Source organism: Lemur catta, chromosome 3 (genome assembly GCF_020740605.2).
Source record: "Lemur catta isolate mLemCat1 chromosome 3, mLemCat1.pri, whole genome shotgun sequence".
Taxonomy (NCBI): Eukaryota; Metazoa; Chordata; class Mammalia; order Primates; family Lemuridae; genus Lemur; species Lemur catta.
Window position 1 is genome coordinate 35873551 of NC_059130.1, and position 22470 is coordinate 35896020.

The window sequence follows — 22470 nt, forward strand, 5'->3', positions numbered from 1 at the left end:
AGGTTTCTCCAGACAATTTGTTCTAGAAGGCACAGGTACCTAGGCCAGGCACGGGAAGCTCTCAACGCCTGTGCTCCTCTTACGGAGACTGTCTCCTCCCCCAGTCACACACCTCACAGGTGGGACAAGCACATGAGATGAAACTGGCCCCGTCTCTACCTGAGGACCTCCCACCTGGGCCAGAACTGTGGCAGTGGGGGACTCGGGGCGGGGGGACTTGGGGGACACTCCTGTGAAGGAAACAATTCAACGTAATGTCAGGTTTCAGAGGAACACACTAATACATCTCTCTCTGTCAAGACTTCACCTATGTACTATTTTGAATGAAGCTGAGGAATTAAAGTAAAACCTGAGAGAAAATTCTGAAATGTAATAAAGTTGGACTGAAAGAAAACTACCTTAGAGGCTGGAAAAGTTAATGATACCATCTTGGAGCTGTGCAGTCCACAGAGACTGAGAAGCTGAAGTCTATTTTTACTTCTAGAGTGGATCACAGGCAGCAGATTTAACTGGGACTCGAGTGCAGGATAATAGTTCTTGCTTTATTGACCAAATTGGGCAAATTAAACAAAAAAATGTATGGAGCCACTGCTGTATGCAGACACTGTGCTTGGTGACTGGTGCAGAGATGAACTGAACCGTGGTCTCTGTTCTCAGAGATCCCACCCGTGAGACAAACGCCACAGGCTGTTGTTGGGCTGGAGAGACACCAGCCCAGCACCAGGGAGCACTGAGAGGAGAGACCTACTCATCCTGTGCAAGGGAGTCAAGGATGGCTTCCTGGAGGAGGTGTCCCTAGAGCCACCTTGGAGGTAGAAGGGAACAGAGTGTAAAGAAGTCAGATATCCCAGGAGGTGCCCAGATGGAACGTGTGGCCACAGAACCATCGACAGCCCCCATGAACCTGCTTGCAGTCTCCTGTACTGACAGAGTGGCTGTCATTTTGGTGTCAGAATGGGGAGGACGGGTGGATGGGTGGGTAGATATGTGGATGGATGGTGGATGGATGGATGGGTGAATGGATGGGTGGGTGGACATGTGGATGGACAGTGGATGGATGGATGGGTGGGTGGATGGATGGATGCATGGGTGGACAGATGGGTGGGTAGATGGGTGAATGGGTGGATGGATGGTGGATGGATGGGTGGGTGAGTGGATGGATGGATGGGTGGGTGGATGGATGGGTGGGTAGATGGGTGGATGGGTGGATGGACAGGTGGGTGGATGGTGGATGGATGAGTGGGTGGGTGGATGGGTAGGTGGATGGTGGATGGATGGATGGGTGGGTGGATGGATGGATGGGTGGGTGGGTGGATGGGTGGATGGTTGGGTGGATGGGTGGGTGGATATGTGGGTGGATGGTGGATGGATGAGTGGGTGGGTGGATGGGTGGGTGGATATGTGGGTGGATGGTGGATAGGTGAATGCATGGGTGGATATGTGGATGGATGGTTGATGGATGAGTGGGTGGATGTGTGGGTTGATGGTGGATGGATGAGTGTGTAGGTGGATAGAGGCAGGTAATATGGATATTACTACTCTTGCCCTCCGTTCTTGAAAGCATTTGGGTGAGGACCGAGTTTTCTGTGCTTTGTGCCCACCAGAGGTTTGACCCTGGCTTCCTAGAGGGCGTCTTGCTCCTCCTTGCCCTAGAGAATCAAACTGCTTGAATTAAAAGCTTGGAGTGACATTTCAACATTTTTTCTTTAAAGATTTGGGCAATAGGAAGAACACAATTAAGTGAGCTATAGTTGCCTTTAAAATAAAATTTACTCTAGGAAAGAATTTGGTAAATTGATCCCAGCATAAACATATTTGTTTTCCACAAATAAAGACTCTCAGAGCTAGAAAAGATTTTGGGGATTAATGGTTTCATGCTACTGAGGAGGGACTTGGGTCCGCGAGGCCAGGGCAGAGTCAAGCAACACAGTCATCAGTCACCCGTGTATGTCCGCGGCTCACTCCTCTCACACTCCTAGAAGCCTTCGGAGGCCAGGCTGACTAGTCACCTGGACAGCAGAGAAGGAGACAAGCCCCAGTGAGGGCACAGTCCCTGCCCTGCCTGCACAGAAAGGACATTTCCACGGTGGAGGCCCCTCATCTGGGGTGATGTCATATGTGTCACCCTCTCTTCCTGGACCCTCCGCAGCCCTGGGAAGGTGAGAGGAGCAAGTGTCCTGGCTGGGAGGGCAGTTGGGTGCATGGCTTGGGGTCTCCTGGCCCTTCCTCTCCTCCTCTGGGCTCAGCCTCCACAGGGTGGACCCAGCTGCTCCTGCCACCACGTGGGCCCCCAGGCTGCTGTTCCTGGACCCACCCATTCATCCTCCCTAGCAACTGTTTATGGCCCCTAAACAGAATTATCTACACTCCTCATTTTCCCCCCTCCCCTCTAAAAGGCATGTATAAAACTATCTGAACCTCATTGGGATACTGGGTAATCACTATGTGATTCTCCCCATGCACATGGTATTGATAAGTAAACATTTCTCTTATTAATCATTAGCCTTCATTGTGAGTTGATTTTTCAGCGAACTTTCAGGGGGAAAGGGCAAGTTTCACCTCACTCCTACAGTACCAGGATTGTTCCTTACTCCTTTCCCTTATTTTTTCATTACTCTCCTTTGAACCTAAGTTCTTCCTCATCCCTTTTCCTCCTGTTGTTAGAAACATCAGAGTATTTATTCCCCTCTCCTCCCTCCCTGCTGGGGCCCCCTGACCTTCTCCAGCCTGCAAGACAGCTGTTATCCTGGGAATTTCCCTCACCTTCTTCCTGGGTTGGATTCCCTGTTTCTAGATCTCAAGTCTTTATCTCTCATGTTTGATGCCCTCTGAGAAAGGATGCTTGGCAAGTAAGACTTTGGATTTCCACATTCTACTTTCACACTTGATTCACACTTGAGCTGAATGTAGACTTTTGGATGTCTACATTTGCTCAGTTTTCAAAAATGATGCTCTGTTTTCTGAAGTCCTCCAGTGTTACTGTTTAGGAGAGGAATGACCTTTTTATTCCTAATCCTTTATATGTGATATTTTATTTTTCTCTTCAGAAGCATTTAGAATAGTTTCTTTACCCATGGAGTCCTGACATTTCACAATGGCATGCCTCGGTGCGGGTTTATTTTCATTTATAGTCACTCATTGGACCACTTCCAATTAGAAACTCACATATTTAAGTTCTGGAATTTTTTCTTATATAATTTCCTCCTGTTTTCCCTGTTTTTGCTAAATATCCAGTTAATTGGATGCTGGATTTCCTGGATTGGTTTTTTAATTTTATCTGTTTCTTTTCTATTTTTATTCTTTTTAATTTTACTTTCTAGGAGATTTCTTCTATTTATCTCCCAATTTTGTATCAAATTTTAAATTATGGCTACCGTACTTTTAATTCTCAAGAGCTAATCACGTTCTTGAACTCATTAATCTGTTACAGCAGCAGTCCCCAACCCCAAGGCCACACAGGACCCAAGAAGGAGCCAGGGTGGACCCAGGCCGCAGAGCAGGAGGGAAGCTGCAGGGCTGAGGGAGTGGGGGGCGGGGCAGCTGCTTCCTTATTCACAGCCACTCCCCATCATGGGCCAGTCCCCACCACCACACCCACCCTGCTTGAAACCTGTCCCTGATGCCAAAAAGTTGGGGCCCACTGTTCTAGAGCATCCTGTCTTTATTTTATGAGCAGCTATCTGAGGATTTTAATTTTAATTAGAGGTGTCTCTTGTTAAGTTTTCTTCTGTGCCATGCATTGTTATTTCCCCAGAATTCCCCATTGTTTTTTCTTTTGGGTTTGATCTATTTCATATTGGTGATTTTCTTCAAATGCCTGGAGATGGCTGGCCACTAGTTCATATATGGGTGATGTGCTAAAAATTTGATGGGTAAATCATTGTATGTGGGTGGGGCTTTGACTGATCAATGTTGCTGGACCAGCATCAGGCAGCAAACCAGCTTTTTTCAGCTTTATCAGAGGAAGGTCCTTCAGTCTTCTTCCTGGGGGACAGGCATGTGGAGAAGTCTGGCTGGGTCCCTCCATTCAGGACACAGACCTCACAGACCTTAACTTAATCCTTATTTTCAGTCTGTTGCCTCACTTTGGTGCTTTGTTGTGCCTGGAGTCCTCAAGTTCAGGGCCTCTCTGGTTCAATTTCTTCAGAGAATAAATGGTCTCCTGAGGGTATGGAGAGGGGCTAGGCAGTAACCTGGGTCCACTAGGTAGGGATGGGGACACAGGAGGTCCAGCTGTTCCTTGAAGACTTGCGGTCAACTTCTCTGTTTTCATCCCCATCCGGAAAGGCAATCACATGCAGTTTCCTGCCTCTGAACAGTTGCCTAAGAATGGGCCTTGGGCCTGGGGTACTTCTTTATCAAGAGATAAGCCTCTTATAGTCTGTGCCAAGCTTATCTCCTGGCAAGGGACTATCTTGCCCTGTTGCAGACTCAATGTGTACTCCTTTGTTCTGCTTAAGCTCCTTCATCAGTGGCCTTCAGGCATGTCCCCAGCTTTCTGTCTTTGAGACCCCATGGGGTGGAGAGGTGGTGTGAGAGTAGGGGGTAGGGGAGGGTCCTTCTACTGCAGCACAAAGTGGGGAGCTTGCAGTCACAGCATCTGCATTGGTTGCAGAGTGGACTCATTGACCATGGGGGACCCACACATTACAGGATCTAGTGCACTCTCTCTCCTCTTGCTGTAAGTAAATGCTGTGCCCTTTGGAGCCTGATGTGTGCATTATCTGTTCTCAGCAACCTGGAATTGTGCACTGGTCTCTTCCCTGGGAGGTACTTATCTGCCTTTGGTCCTTGGCTGAACAGCCTGGCCACCCAGTGAATGGTAAAAGAATCTTCATGGTTCACAACTTTTTTCTGTGGCAGTAAGTGCCTCCCTGAGTTTTTCTAGGATTTTTTAGGGCATTGGCTTCTTTCTCCTCAGTACAGTTATGTGTCACTGAATGACAGGGATGCGTTCTGGGAGATGCATGATGTTGTGTGAACATCAGAGTGTACTTACACAAACCTGGATGGCCAACTACACACCTAGGCTATAGGGTATAGCCTGTTGCTCCTACTACAAACCTATATAGCATGTTAGTGTACTGAATACTGTGGGCAATTGTAACACCATGGTAAATATTCGTGTAACATAAAAACATGGTGTAAAATATAGAAAATGGAACACTTAGCACACTTCTCATGAATGGAGCTTGCAGGACTGGAAGTTGTTCTGGGTGAGTGAGTGAGTGAGTGGTAAGTGAAGGCCTGGGATATGACTGTACATTTTTTATATGACTGGCATTGAAGGAGGCTTGTTTATACCAATTGCCACAACTTACAACACGTGTAAGTTGCAATACAACATTATGACATCACTAGGTGATAGGGATTTTTCAGCTGCATTATAATCTTACGGGACCACCATCGTATACGCCGTCCATTGTTGACCAAAATGTCATGAGTGCAGACTGTGCTTACTGCTGCAGGCACTCACCATTGTAGCTCTCACCATTCTTGGCTCTGCTGTGTCAATTGCCATCCTCTCATCTACCATTTTCGTATGTTTTGATTTGAGGTTAAAGGTATTTGGTCTTTTTTCCAAGATTCAATTTGTCAATACTATTGTGTCCTTAGGACCACCACAGTATCTGACATTTAGTAGGCACTTAAATATGTTTTATGAGTTGAAGAATTTCTTAGATTCTGCTTCAATTAGGGGGTCAGTCTTTTTCTGAGAATTTAATGCTCATGGTTGTGTAAAGGTGTAGCAGAGATGACCAGCAGGAGACAACTAGAGGAATTCGGGTGGTTACTACTTCTAATCTGTTGGACCAGAGATAATTGTCCTGAGCACCATACATTTCCACCCTTGGAATACTTTTATTCTTCTGTACCTCTAGCTCCATTCTTCTCCAAGCTCACATTTCCAGAAATGAACTATACCCTCCATACCTATAGTTTATTGCCCATTCTTTGTGGCCCACTTATGTGTGATTTTTCCATATGTGTTATTTTGCAAGGGTGATCAAAACTCAAGTCATTTGGAGGACATGGCATTTGTCATGAATTCGAGGGAAGAAGTTCATCAATGCAGAAAAGTTATAATTTATCAGGGAACCCTTCCCTGACCCACTCCCACCACTGTTGGGTCCTTTTTAAAGATATTCTCAAACTCTGTGTATGCTTCCTGTGCAGCATTTGTTACAATTTGCCATGTATTATTTTTCAGATTGTTATTTTGAGACAGGGTCTTGCTGTCACCCAGACTGGAGTGCAGTGGCATGATCACAGCTCACTGCAACCTTCAACTCACAGGCTCAAACAATCCTGGCTCAGCCTCCTAAATAGCAAGAACTACAGGTAAATGACACCATGCCTGGCTACATTTTTTTTTCTTTTTTCTGGTAGAGACAAGGGTCTCGCTGTATTTCCCAGATGGTCTCAAGCTCCTGGCCTGGGCATGAGCCACTGCGCCTGGCCTCAAATTACATTTTGATGATTCTCTTTCATTAGATGTTAATCTCCATGAGTTAGGGACCACGTTTATCTTCTTTGGTATCTCCACTCAGCACAGTGCTCAGAACAGAAAGTTGGTGTTCAATGGCTACCTATTGAATGAATGAGTGAGGACCGCGTCAAAGCCCAAGCTGCTCAGATGTCTGTGTTGACAACATTTTTGTGCAGGGCAAATAAATAGCTCTTATTCTATTGCCAATTATAAGCACCCTGTGACCAAATAAGAAATCAGAAACCAGTGAACTTTATGGGGGCTCATTTTCTGATGTTGGCTAAAAAGGAAGAAAAATGAACACCTGACATGAAATTAATTTATAAATCAGTTTATTTACAGATTTTATCTTTTCTTAAAGTACATTTCAGTTAACAAATCTATTTACACAGGTATACATGGGAATTAAGCCCAGTTATTTTACAGATCATACTTACAAACCACACCCTTAAGTCTTCTGTGCAAATTGCACTGGATGTGACTATTGGCTGAAAATGGCCTGATGACCAGGCTATTTACACATACACAGTAAACAGGTTTAATTTTTCATGTCTGCACAGTACAGTACACACAAGGAGGCTAAGCCTCCCAGAGAATGCTTTGCAATATATTTACCAAGAAGGCTTTGCAAAGTCCAGAAGGAAAAGCTATTAAACATAGGTTAATTAAAATGACAGTACCTCCTTTATATCAGTTTACATTTTTTCTTCACATTTTTATAATACAAAGATATTTTATTGAATTGCTGCACAACCACTTTAAGATGATTTGTAAACATGTAAATTCCTACAATTTGCATTAAACATTGTAGTTTCTATAATTTGCTCTTTGAATTGATGTTTTATTCACTAGTATTCTTAAGGTAGTAAAAGGAAGATGTAAGTTTGAATTTCTTGCAGAAAAGTTATGAGTCTCTAATGCTGTGCTACAGAAATTCTTTTGCAAGTACACACTTTATTCAAGTATTGCAAAAAGCTAAGGCCACTTTTTTCAAGACAAGAAAGTGAACAAAATTGTTTTTATCAATAGGCCACAACACTCTTATGAGCAATGAAATCTCTTTTGAAAGATAATTTCTCAGAGACCTGTAGTTACAGAAGGAATTTTCTTTTCTTTTAGGTAAAAGAAAAACAAATTACCTTCCTTATCAACTACTTTTAAGCTCTTCCCACTTTTCCCTAGAGTAAAAATTCCTGTTTAGACCTGAAGAGGGAATCTATACCCTGTACTTATTTAACCCAGAGGTAACTACACTGGATAGCACAAATTGTTTGGGACTCAGAAGTAAATCTGAAGCCTGTATGTTGGTTTACTACTAAATTCTGATAGTGCCATTCTAAAAGATATTACTGTTGATGCAAAGATCTTTTTCTTAGAGGAATTATGAAGAAAGAGTGAAAGAGGATGGGGGTGTGGGGAGAAGGAACAAAGATTCGGAACAGGGAATATTTAGGGTCTCGGTTAAGAGGCAGGGCTTGATTAAAAAGACACCAATATGGAACAAGTGGCTGAGTTCCCATATTTATCATTCTTAATCCTAATGATAAACCCATTTCAATTAGATCCAAATAGTTATTATAAAATGATAAGAAATCTGCTAACTACAGATTCTCTTGTTTCTTGCCACCAAACTGCAGACAATTATTTCTAGCAAAGAGTAAGACTGACCTATTTCTGCCTCTCGTCTGGAAGCCAGGTCCATGGGACAGCAGAGATGGCCAGAGCCTGTCAGGACAGCTGCCGCCACACACGTGGCAGCATTTCTTACCAGGGAACTTACGTCATTTTTTTTTCCTTTTCTGGAATCATAATGTCATAAAGAGTAAAGATAAACTTATTAAAAATTGATTTTAGGTCCAAATAATGAAGATGTAAAAAAAAAAAACCAAAACCTATATTCCTATAACATTTTGATATTCATTTATAAAAAATTTACAGCAGCTGTACAATTTTAGTATCGTAAGGACAATGTGATCCTACAAACAACCAAAGGATGTAGACAAGATGTTTTTCTGTCTTCCACATAACACAAACTGAAAAGAAAAGCCTTCGCTTTTCCTTGGCCACATGAAAACAATATTTCCACACTACTGGTTAATAACCCCAAGAAACCTTTGCTTCTCTTAGTCAATTTGCTCATTATGGCTACAAGACTACAGCTCAACATCAAAAGCCCAGAAGAAATGCTGGTAATACATAGTCTGAGCATTTCCCAAGACTCAATCACAACATTTCAGTGCTTTCCTTATTTGTCAAGAGCTATCATACCAGTCATTGTGCAAAATGCAAATATTCCAATGATTATTTCACTAACTTTCTTATAATGACAAGATGAAACCAAAGAGGAATGGAAGTGTGCATAGTAAAACATTTAACATGCAAAGGCAAATGTGGAGGAAAGATGCAGAAATGAACAAATGTGCACACTTAAAGATTATACCATCTTTGGGGATTTCTAACATATTCTGAAGCTATAACATACCAAGATATTTGTAAATATGCATCCAGTGGATGTCTTATATCATGTTTCTAATCAGGACCTTCAATATTAAGGCATTTATATTCACGCCTAAGATTATTCACATTCTTCTAGATTACTTGAAGGACAGGACTGATCAAGAGAAACCAGTCAAGAAGGCAGGGTACTGAGGTCCCAGGAGAGCATTTCGTATGCTCTAATGTAGCAGCTAGAGTCTATTGATTTTTTTCAGATACAGGTAAGAGTTGTGAGAAGTAATGCGCAAGAGAGGCAGAATTAAATTTTACAGTGTCTTTAAATCATTTTATCCCGTTTCTGCTACTGCAGGTGATCTTGGAAAAGCCCACCTTCTTTTCACTGAATTAAACTGACTTCTTCAATATGCGTATGGGTTTGTTAAAACTGTAGGTTTCCTGTAAAAGACTATGAACCATAGAAGCTTCAAGACAGAGGTTTAACTATTACAAGAAGAATCTTTCACTTCTGAATAGGGATACACATTTTCAACTTAATAATTTATTTTTAAAATAAATTTAAAAAATGTTCCATAGCACAAAACAAGCACACAAACAATAGACAGTATCTTTTTGTCTTTGGTGCACACACTCATTTCCTAAATCATTCAAGTAACAGCGTCTCTGACTTCCTGGGGAGAGATGGGAGTTGAAGGTTTGAAGGCCAAAATGAATTATTTCCACTTTTGCCATGCCTGAATGCCTGAGATGGTCCTGAGTATCTGTGATTCTGGGAGCAGCTGGTAGAGGTTCAGAACGAGTAAAAAAAGTGCAGGGGTAAACCAAGGGGTAGAAGAACCAACCCTGCATCAGTCCTTTGAGCCCAGTCTTCAGTAGGGGCATTTCTTTGTTTTCATACCCATATAGAGAAAACTAAACATAATGCAAAAGTTTAAAATTCTTTAGATGGTGTTCAGAAAGCAAAGCTATTGTTTGTTCCTGTTACTTTGACAGTCCACTTGGAGCTGCTCAACTACAATAATGGGAAAAAACGGTCCTCAAAAAGAAACAAAGTCCAGAATGGGAAGTAGGCAGGCATTATTAAACATGCCTATTTTAGAAGTGGTTAAGGGTTTAATACTGTTTAGAGATTATAATGTCCATTTATGACTTTCATGGTATAGACCTGGATTAATTTCAAAGATGACATGATGCATTATCTATATACCTCTCTTGCCTGACTGCAGACTCAAAGAAGTGATACCCTAGTCTAAGCTCAGAGGTAAGTCTGGTGTTTTCAGCCCTCATCTAAGACCTAGTAGGGGTGCTAACAAGAGGTGTAGGAGTATACTGTGTCTCAACATCAGGAGTGCAACTCTGCTCACCGAAAATAACCAGTCAATCCTAAGGATAGTCTCTAAAGGCAAAGGCTGTAATACCAGATATACTGCATCGTCCCATGAACTCCAAACCAGCAGTCTTTAAGAACAAGTGTAAGGTCTGGAAGCACTCTTGCTATGATGGAGAGGGGTGTATATCATGAGGCAGAAAGGCCCAGGACTCATATTAGCACTCAGTGTTGGATTTATTTGCAAGATGTCACACAAGTAGCATTCTCCCCTGTTTTTCACTGATCTGATTCAGAACATCAATAGTATCTTTGATCAAACTCTCAAAGATCCCATCAGCTAGCTGCATCTTCACACACAACTCATCCTCATCATAGTTCACCCACTGTGCTTCCTCCTCATGGAGCTCTTGAACCTAGAATTTAGAAGACAACAAGGTTAGAAAATCCCTGTCACACAAAAGCTAGGAAATTAATTACCTTTGCTGACTTTGTAGTCCAATCCATGGAAATACAGCCCAAGGAAACAGCTGGAGGAAAAAAATAATCTATATGATGATATCAATACCCTTTTAAAAACTGCAACAAGTTTGAAAAAGCTCAATTGCCAATAAAATTAAAATGGCTTCAAAACTACACTAAAATTTGACAATAGTCCAGTATTTCACAGATATTAAGAATCACAAGTATGTTGTCTATGTCAACAAAAGGGAATATGTACAGGAATTTAAGGAGAAGAGAAGAACACGAAATATTAGCTACAGATGCTCCTTGTGTTGGGATTATATCTCATAAACTCATAGTAGCATTAAAAATGTTTTAAGTCAAAAACACAGTTAATACACCTAGTAACTTACCAAATATCATAGCTTAGCATAGCCTACTTTATAAGTGCTCAGGACACTTACATTAGCCTACAGTTGGGCAGAATCATCTGCAACACAACGCACTGGAGGACATCAGCTGTTTACCCTCAATGATTATGTGGCTGACTGAGAGCTGGGCTCGTTGCTACTGCCCAGCATCGCGAGAGTATCCTACCACTTTATCACTAGCCCAGGAAAATACCAAAGTTCAAAATTCAAAGTACAGTTTCTACTGAATTTGCATCACTTTTCCAACATCATAAAGTTGAAAAATAGTTAAGTCAAACCATTGTAAGTCAGAGATGTCTGTATATGGATTTACAATGATAAAATGTACATATCCAAAGACAATATTGGATATGATTCTGGAGTATTATAAATAAATAACATTTAATATTTCTTAGGGTATTTTTGAAATGAAATACTGCTTATTTGAAAAAAATCACTGTTATATAATACTTGTTCTTTTTGAATTTTAGGATTCTGGGATTCCTAGGTAAATGAAAACTAAATTAGAAATAACTGTCCCCGATTTAATGCTGGTTTATAATAATTTTTTTTAAAACTACATTATAAAAGAAACACATTAGATTTATTGTACATAATGACATTGTGCATGGGATGAAGGCCAGGCAGAGAAAGGAGATAGTGAGCCCTGATCTAGTCAGAAATTCTGCAAAGTTAATGGAGTCACAGGGGTCTCCAACCAAAGGCCTAATAACTTGGCAAAAAAAAGTCAAATGACAACAAGCTTCTGGCTTGTTCTGATCACACTTTCATCTTGAAAAAGGCAGAAAAAGTGAAGACGGGAGGAGCTTGTACTCTGGTTCCTGTTATGAGGAAGTGAGAAGACTCTTCCAACAAAGAGACCACATCATCCTGAAGTTTGAGGGTGAGACGGGAAGAAAACCATTGTACAACATATACCCTAGGCTGCAGATGCTGCTGCCACATTCCTTCTCTGAGGGAGGCTGTTTGAAGGATACCCCAATATTCATTCCTCTGGTCTCTAATGTGCCACCAAAAAGGGTTCTATGGCCAAATAAGTTTAGAGAACTCCCTCTGGGAGATATACAATGTACATTAGCCTATTAGAGAGAAGTCCACCCATAAAGAAACTTGTTTAGACTGGATGCAGTGGCTTACACCTACAATCCTAGCACTTTGGGAGGCTAAGAGGGAAGGATCATTTGAGACCAGGAGTTCCAGATCAGCCTGGACAACATAGTGAGACCCCTATATCTACAAAAAATTTTTTTGAATTAGCCGGGCATCATGGCACATGCCTGTAGTCCTAGGTACTCAGGAGGCTGAGACAGGAGGATTGCTTGAGTCCAGAAGTTCAAGGTTATAGTGAGCTATTGTCACACTACCACACTCCAACCTGGGAGACAGAGGTCTCTATAACAAACAAACAAAACAAAATTTGTTTAACTCAGAGTTTCCTATATTTATTTGACCATACAACCATGTTGTGAGAGTATATACTTATCAACCTACCAGAGAACTGGTGGTCCTCTCTTACGAAGGATGCTATAGGAAACAGCCTAATGTTAACACTTCTCAAACAGGTGCTGAGGGATAACTATATTCCAGGTGTGTCTGCACAAAAGATTTCACATTGCCAATGAATTTGTTCAAAGCTGCATAGCAGGCCAGGAGTGGTGGCTCACGCCTGTAATCCTAGCACTCTGGGAGGCCAAGGCGGGTCGATCGCTTGAGGTCAGGAGTTCGAGACCAGCCTCAGCAAGAGTGAGACCCTATCTCTACTAAAAAATAAAAAGAAATTAGCTGGGGAACTAAAAATATAAAAAATTAGCTGGGTATGGTGGTACAAGCCTGTAGTCCCAGCTACTTGGGAGGCTGAGGCATGAGGATCACTTGAGCCCAGGAGCTTGAGGTTGCTGTGAGCTAGGCTGACGCCACTGCACTCTAGCCTGGGGGACAGAGCAAGACTCTGTCTCCAAAAAAAAGGGAAAAAAAGTTGCACAGCTTTCCATTTTATAGGCAAGTTCTCTTAGCCTTTAATATTAAATCGGTTCTTTGAGCAATTTCCTCCCCAGTAACAACATTTAGGAAACAGTATCCTAGGAAATCTTTTTCATGCTTGCAGGAGAAATATATGCTCACAACGTTACTCATTATATCTCTCAGCATAACCTCAATGCAGCCCCCACTGAAATATAAGATTTCGGTATTGGCAAAAGCTTTGCTCCTCCTTTAGAACAGGAACTATTTCTCTCTCAGTCAGAACTAACATGATGTTTTCCATTTAGCTTTGGCCAATCAGAAAGCTCCAAGCATAACTTGGAACTTCAACTATAGCAACTGAGGAATCTCATAGCCTATAAATCTGCCTGTTTTTTTCTTCTGATCTTTAGAGTCTATTACACATTTCCCCTGCTCCTGAAGACAGACGTATGTTTCTATATAAATTAATAAATATGATATAGAAACAATTAAATTACACTTAAAGGTGAGACTAACAATAACTTCTTTTTCTTTCTTTCTTTCTTTTTTTGACAGGGTATTAGGCTGGTGGAATAGAGAGACGTGGCAGATAGAATGTGGCCCGACTTCAGCAAGCAGATGCCAGAGTCTTGCACCACATCCTTGTGAACAAGACGGAGAAACAGAGACAGGTCAGTGAGGTGGATTTGTACTTTTTTTTTTTTTTTTGAGACAGAGTCTTGCTCTCTCGCCCAGGCGAGAGTGCAGTGGCGTCATCATAGCTCACTGCAACCTCAAACTCCTAGGCTCAAGCCATCCTTCTGCCTCAGCCTCCTCAGTAGCTGGGAATACGCCCAGCTAATTTTTTCTATTTTTGGTAGTGACCGGGGTCTCGCTCTTGTTCGCGCTGGTCTTAAACCCCTGAGCTCAAGGGATCCTCCTGCCTCGGCCTTCCAGAGTGCTAGGATTACAGGCATGAACCACCATGCCCGGCCTGAATTTGTACTTTTTTGATTAAAGGACAGCTATCAACCTGGAATAAAGTTTCTGCCTGGAAGACTCAGGAGGCTTTACCTCTGTGCTTGTATTCTACCTTCTTCACATTCCATTGTAGCAATTACCATGCTGAATTATATTATGTGTATCTGTGCTCCCACCAGGCTGTGAATTCCTGAAGGGTTATTTCTTTTTATTTCTAATTGCCCAGTAACTAGGACAGTGCAAATAGAAGGTAACAAATGCTGAAAGGTTGTCTTTGGCTCTGTCCAGTTCATTGTTTTTGGCAATGACCTAGATGAAGGAAGGTACAACAATTTTAGAGATGACATGAAGCTGGGAAATATAATAACACGTTTAAAGAAAGAACCAAAAAATGTGTTGAAGCCTGGAATGATGGGCTAAATTTAACAAGATGAAGGAATAAAATAAGGTCCTATAACAGGGTGCAAAAAATCACTACAAAAATAGAGGTTGGGATTTTGGTTTTGGGGTTTCCCTAAGTTCCTATGAGTCCTATGAGTATGATATAGCTAAAAATAAACAAAAGAAATGTAACCATAAACTGCACTAATCAAAATATACTATCTAGAAAAAAGGAGGTTGTCTGACTGCACTAATTAAACAACACGTGAAATACTGTTTGGCCAATTCAGAGCACTGTATTTAAAGAGAAACACTGACAAAGAGCTACAGTTGATGTTGAGGGGGCTCAAAACCACATCAGAAAATAGGAGAGAATTCCAACACTTAATAGGTAGAAAAGACTCAGGTGAAACATAATATAGCTGCTTCAAAAGGGTGTAGGAAGAATTAAAACTGTTATGTAAAGCCCCAAAGCTGTAGAATCAAACTGTAATTAATTATGTGAAAACCAATCTAGGCTCAATATGAGAAAGAACTTATAGATAAGAGAAACTCAGGAGCTTTCAAGTATCTTATCAGATCATAGGTTGTAAAGGAGATTCAATCATTAGCTAGACGGTTTCACTAAAGAACTTGCCATTTTATGGGCAATTCTATCTACAGTAAGGAGACTTTCCAAGGCCACTGTACATAAAGGACATACAAAAGTAGGTCTAATTACTTGTTACTCCTTCCATATCATATATACTTTGAGAATGAACTGCCATTTAAAATTAGCTTTTCTTAGCTAACCTAAGAAGTAAATTAATCAATGCCTTTGTGAAGGGATAAAGGAACAGTGAATGAGGACCTAGAGCTGAAAGAAAGATTTTTCTTCTTTTTTGTCTAACATAGGCCTTATGTCTAAAAAAACATTCTTTGTATTTATTTGCCTAAAAACACATAGTTACACTGATTGGTGACCTTCCTAGCCCAAGCAATAGCTAAAATATATATTTTCTTAATCTAGAAGAACGAACTGGTTATTATGAAATGTTTAGTATACTAATTTATCACGTTATAACTGTTTTAAAATTAAGATTCAGTTTGATAAAAGAATCATTTCACCATGATCAGTGGGACTTACTCCTGGGATGTAAGGACGGTTCCACATTCACACATCAGTAAATGTGATACACCACATTAACAAAATGAAGGATAAAAATCATATTATCATTTCAATAAATGTAGAAAAAGCTTTGACAAAATTCAACACCCTTTCATGATAAAAACTCTCAACAGATTAGGGATAGAGGAGATGTACTTCAACATAATAAATGCCATATGTGACAAACCCACAACTAACATCATTCTCAACAATGAAAAGTTGAAAGCTTTTCCTCTAAGATCAGAGATAAGACAAGAACGCCCACACTCACTACTTCTTTTCACATAATACTGGAAGTCCTAGCCAAAGCAATTAGGCTAGAGAAAGAAAGAAAACACATTCTAAAAGGAAAGGAAGAAGTGAAATTGCCTCCATTTGCTGATGACATGATCTTATATATAGAAAATCCTAAAGATTCCACCAAAAAACTATTAGAACTGATAAATGAATTCAGTAAAGTTACAGGATACAAAATCAACATACAAAAATCAGTAGCATTTCTATATAGTAATAACAAACTATCCAAAAAGGAAATTAAGAAAACAATCCCTTTTACAATAGCAACAAAATAATTAAAATACTTAGATGTAAATTTAACCAAGGAGGTGAAAGATCTATATACTGAAAACTTAAAACATTGATGAAAGAAATTCAAGAAAACACAAATAAATGAAAAGGTATCCCATGTTCATGGATTGGAAGAATTAATATTGTGAAAATGTTCATACGTCCAAAGTGATCTACAGATTTAATGCCATCCTTATCAAAATTCCCCCTTTGGGAGCCCGAGGCGGGTGGATCGCTTGAGGTCAGGCGTTGGAGACCAGCCTGAGCGAGACCTCGTCTCTACTAAAAAAATAGAAATAAATTATCTGGACAACTAAAAATATATATAGAAAAAATTAGCCGGGCATAGTGGCGCATGCCTGTAGTCCCAGCTACTCGGGAGGCTGAGGCAGTAGGATCGCTTAAACCCAGGAGTTTGAGGTTGCTGTGAGCTAGGCTGACGCCACGGCACTCACTCTAGCCCAGGCAACAAAGTGAGACTCTGTCTCAAAAAAAAAAAAAAAAAAAAAAATCTAATATTGGCTGAGTGTGGTGGCTCATGCCTATAATCCTAGCACTCTGGGAGGCTGAGACAGGAGGATTGCTTCAGGCCAAAAGTTTGAGACCAGCCTGAGTAAGAATGAGACCCCCCTATACAAAAAATATAAAAATTAGCTGGGCGTGGTGGCACGCACCTGTATTCCCAGCTACTCAGGAGACTGAGGCAAGAGGATTGCTTGAGCCCAGGAGTGTGAGGTTGCAGTGAGCTATGATGAGGCCACTGTACTCCAGCCTGGGTGATACAGTGAGACCCTGCTCAAAAAAAAAAAAAAAATTCCAGTATCATTTTCCACAGAAATAGAATAATCCTTACATTTGTATGGACCTACAAAAGACCCCAAACAACCAAAATGATCTGGAGCAAAAAGAACAAAGCTGGAGGCATCACACTACCTGACTTTAAGATCTCTTATAAACGAATGTAATCAAAATAGCATGGTATTGGCATAAAAACAGACACACTGACCAGTGGAATAAAATAGAAAACCCGAAAATAAATCCATACATTTACAGTCAATTGATCTTTGACAAAGGTGCCAAGAACACACAATGGGGAAAGGACAGTCTCTTCAATAAATGGTGCCGGGAAAACTGGCTATTCACACGCAAAAGAGTAAAACTGGATCCTTATCTTGTATCATATGCAAAAATCAACTCAAAATTGATTAACGACTTAAATATAAGACCTGACACTGTAAAACTGCAAGAAGAAAATAGGGTAAAAGCTCTATGACATTGGTCCAGGCAGTGATTTTTTTGATATGATCCTGAAAGCACAGACAACAAAAGCAAAAATAGACAAATGGGATGGCATCAAACTAAAAAGCTTCTGCACAGCAAAGGAAGCAATTAACAAAGTGAAGAGACAGCCAACAGAATGGGAGGAAATGTTAGCAAACTATACATCTGGTAAACAATTAATATTCAAAATATATAAGGAATTCAACTCAATAGCAAAAAATAACCCGATTAAATGGGCAAAGAACCTGAACAGATATTTCTCAAAAAAAGCCATACAAATGGCCAACAGGCACATGAAAAAAAATTCTCAGCATCACTGATCATTAGAGAAATACAAATTAAAATCACATACTACCTCACACCTGTTGGATTGGCTTTTATCAATAATAATGTATATTTCATAACAACTAAGTAAAATTTCAAATGTCTCATACCATAAAAAATGATAGGTAAGCAAGGTGATAGATACGTTAATTGCTTCATTTAATCATTCCACATTGCATACATATATCAAAACATCACGTTGTACCCCATAAATATAATGATTACCTGTCAGTTAAAAATAGTATAAATTTTTAAAAAGATTCACTTTGAGGCCAACCTCTCCATTGTGCGGATTCCATCCCGTGTCTACTCAGGGATACTGCTGTCCTCTCTCCCCTGCATCATACATTTTCTCTATTGAATTTTTCCCATTAGCATACAAACCGCATAGTTCTTCTAAGCTAAAAGAACTCTCTTGGTACCACTTTGAAGTGTCCATTTTTAGTCTCCCTAATCTGTCTTTCTCTTACGGAACCCTCTCCAATTAAGCTTTTATCTCATCCATACCACCAAAACCACTTGTATTAAGATTAATAATGACCTCCACATTGCTAAATCCAATGGTAAATTCTCAGTTCCTATCTTAAGGGACCCATTAGTAGCACTGGACACAGTTGATCTCTCCCTTCTCCTAGAAACACTTTCACATGGCTTTCTTCTGTCTCACTGGCTGCTCTTTCTCAGTTTCCTTTGTTGGTTCCTCCTTTGGAGTGCTCCAGGAATCAATGCATGGACCTCGTCTCTATTCACCTACACTTTCTTAGTCTCATGGCTTTGACTACCATCTATATGTTCACTACTCCCCAAATCGTTATCTCTAGCCTAGCACTCCTGCTTAAACTCCAGACTCGTATATCCTACTCATGTCCTTGCTCCCACCTTTCTCACTCTTCCTTCAGTCTATTCTCAATACAGCAGCCAGAGTGATCCTCTTAAAATATAAGTCAGATTATGTCACTTTCCTGCTCAAAACTTTGAATGTCTCACTCAGACTAAAAACTAAAGTCCTTAAGACCTATCACACCCTTGTCACAGTCTGTTTTGTGTTGCTATAGCAGAATACCTGAGACTGGGTAATTTATACAGTAAAGAAATTTATTTCCTACAGTTCTGGAGGCTGGGAAATCCAAGATCAAGGGGGCCACATCTGCCATGGGCCTTCATGCTGCATCATCCCACGGCAGAAGGTGGAAGGGAAAGAAAGCAAGAGGGGGTCAAATTCACTTTTATAAATAAGCCCACTCCCAAGATAACATTAATCCATTCATGAGGGCAGAGTTCACATGACCTAATCACCTCTTAATAGGCCCTACCATCCAACACTGTTGCATTGTGGATTAAGTTTCCAACATGTGAACTTTGGTGAATACATTCAAACTACAACCCTATATGGCTCCCCACTCCCATGCCCTTTACCTCTGGAACATCATCTTTTACTACTCTTTCCCAACTCTCACTCTGTTCCATACATAGTGACTATTCCTTCAGTGTGCAAGGCTCACTGTAGCTTTTCCTTAGAATGTTCTTTCCCCAGATGAGTGCTTGGTTCATTTCCTCACTTCCTTCAGTCCTCTGTACAAATGTCACAGAGTCAGTTAGGCAGAGACATTGCTCCAACTTTTCTATGAGATATTCCCCAGTCAGCCTATCTAAAATTGTAACCCTGTCTATACCCAATATTTGCTTATTCTTTTCTTTTCTTTTTTTTTTTCTGGAGACACAGTCTTGCTCTGTTGCCTGGGCTAGAGTGCCATCGCATCGGTGTAGCTCACAGCAACCTCTAACTCCTGGGCTCACTCAATCCTCCTGCCTCAGCCTCCCGAGTAGCTGGGACTACAGGCATGCGCCACCATGCCCGGCTAATTTTTTCTATTTTTAGAAGAGACGGGCTCTCACTCTTGCTGAGGCTGGTCTCGAACTCCTGCCCTCAAGCGATCCTCCTGCCTTGGCCTCTCAGAGTGCTAGGATTACAAGCATGAGCCACCGCACTCAGCCTCCTTATTTATATATATTTGATTTATTCGTCTTATCTGTCTCCCTCACTAGAATAAAAGCTCCTTGAGTTCTGTCTGTTTGGTTCACTAATTGTATCCCCAGGGCCTAGAGTACTACCTAGCATAGCAGGTGCCTAAGAATTAATTACTGATGGATTGGATTGGCTTGAATTGGCCATAGGTGGTACTTGGAGCTCACTGGATCCTTTTCAATAATGCTTTAACAGGGAAATATGTGAACAGTTTTCTCTATTTCTTTCTTATTATTGTTTGAAGCATGGTATTTATCTATACATATATCAGAGTCACTTTTCTACTTGGACATTTTTGACATAACAAAATCTGTGTTAATAACACCACAATCTAGTGTGATGGAAAAAAAGATTGGAATTAGTTAGAAAATTGTATTGAAAAACTTGACAGTATGGTTGACAATATGATATAATATAGAAAGTTGGAGTCACCGCATTCTTGGAATTAAATCTACTAGTTGTGTTTGCTTGTTCTTGTTCAAAGTGATTTTGCTTTCAAGAATGCTATATTATTATTATTATTATTTTATCTATTTATTTTTTTGAGACACAGTCTCACTCTGTTGCCCGGGCTAGAGTGCCGTGGTGTCAGCCTTGCTCACAGCAACCTCAAACTCCTGGGCTCAAGCAATCCTACTGCCTCAGCCTCCCGAGTAGCTGGGACTACAGGCATGCAACACCATGCCCAGCTAATTTTTTCTATATATTTTTAGTTGTCCAGCTAATTTCTTGCTATTTTTTTAGTACAGACTAGGTCTCGATCTTGCTCAGGCTGGTCTCGAACTCCTAAACTCAAACGATCCGCCTGTCCCAGCCTCCCAGAGTGCTAGGATTATAGGCGTGAGCCACCGCGCCTGGCCAAGAATGCTATATTAGGCATTGGTGGAACACTAAAGCTGAAACAGCTTTAAGTGCAAGTAAGAAAACTACTCTAACTCAATGAAAATAATTATATTAATAACATCTAATACTCTTGAGAGTTATATCTGTTAATCATCAAAACAACTCTAAGGGGTTGCCATTTTACAAATGAGGAGACTGAAACAGATACAGAGATGAAGTAACTTACCCAAAAAGTCACACTGTTAATAAGTGGTAGAAACCAGATTGGAATCTTGCAAGCAGTCTGATTCCAGAGGCCTTGCTCTTAACTGCTTTTGTCATCCTCCCCCACTTTAGTGGCACTAAAATCCATGAGAGAATTTTGGGGTTCATTACATGCAAAAATATTAAGTGAAGCTCAGCAAGTTTCAGAAATCTTTAAAACTAGATCCTAACCAAAATTACCAATAGTCAAAACTCTAGAAAAATAATAAAAACTATCAAGTTTATAAGAAAAGATGACTTCATTTTATCTACAGTATTGGGCTGACCAAAATATTAAGGTATCTTCTCCCATTCTTTTGAACTATAATATTCAACTATTAGTTACAAATAAAACTTGAAAAACTCTTGGAGTATATTAAAAAAAAATCTCTGTATAAGAAAACTAGCAGCTGTCAAAATTGTCAGTTCCAGCAAAAATGGTAAAGTAAGATAATGCAAAAAAGTTCTCCTCATATAAATATGTAGCTATATTAAACTGTAACAAAAAATAATTATAATGCATAAAGAAATCTTGAGAAAGAAGGGAAAATCTTAAGTACCAGAACAAAGAGGGATTTAAAAGACAGGAGGTCCTGCAACTACTTAGGGGTAAGAGAATAAGGCCAAAGATATGTCTAAAGAAGGGCCACAAAGAATTGGAAGAACTGGGGAGAGGCACTTATAAAAGGCAATAGCTGAGAATTTTCCAGAATTGAGTAAAAGATATGACTCTACAGATTCAATAAGCACAATGAGTCTAAAGCAGATTAAAAATAAATTCTTACCTAGACACAGCCAGAAAAAAATACAGAACAAATAGATACATACACACGCACAATCTTAAATGGAAACTAAAAAAAGAATACCAATTCCCCATAAAGGACAGCCGGCAGATTTCTCAACAGCAACAAGAAAGGTTAGATTACAGTGAAATGTTCAAACTGCTGAAGTAAGAGAGCTATCAACTTAGCATTCTATACTCAACTAAGAGTTAAAATAAAGACATTTTTAGGTGAACACTGAGACTTTACATTGAAGATCTGAAGTTAATGAAATGCTAAAGTATGTACTTTAGGTACATGGGTACTGAACTCAAAATGCAGGAGAGGAATGCAGAAACAATGGGATCTATATTATTTTCTATTCTTCTTCATACTTCAGAAATATTTCATAATTAAATATGAAAAAGACTTAGAAAAATAGCAAATAACAGGTAAAAAAAAAGATAACAAAATTATGTAGAAAAAATAAGCTCATTCTTTTAGTACAGATTAAAAAAATTGATAATAGCCATTATTGGCAAAAGTGAGAAAAACCACACTCTCATATATAGTGCTGCTGAGTATATAACCTTCCCAGGGAAGAACTGGTCAACACGTAAAAATCTTAACATTCTGCATGTACTTCTAATCAGCAATTCTGTTTCTAAGAATTTGTTCTAAGGAATTATTGAAAATATGTGCAAAGATATGCAACAGATGTTTATTACAACAGTGTTGTTTAAAAGAGCAAAAAAATTATTGACTAAATATAGTATATCCATGTGATAGACTACTATATTTTCACACAAAAAAAGAATAAAGTTGTTAA

General features: G+C 40.0%; 1 protein-coding gene across 4 annotated transcripts in view; it reads right to left on the reverse strand.

The window, feature by feature from the left end:
• Positions 1-6805: 6805 nt before the first annotated feature.
• Positions 6806-22470, reverse strand: part of CEP350 (centrosomal protein 350) — a 167309-nt gene continuing 151644 nt past the window's right edge. For 3 of the 4 annotated variants that reach the window (XM_045547232.1, XM_045547234.1, XM_045547233.1), the window contains one exon: positions 6806-10687. In XM_045547232.1, coding sequence (XP_045403188.1) covers positions 10523-10687 — 165 coding nt within the window. In that variant the 3' untranslated portion in view covers positions 6806-10522. Of the gene's footprint in view, positions 10688-20863; positions 20979-22470 lie in introns of all 4 variants that reach the window. The other variant, XR_006734080.1, reaches the window with a different exon arrangement.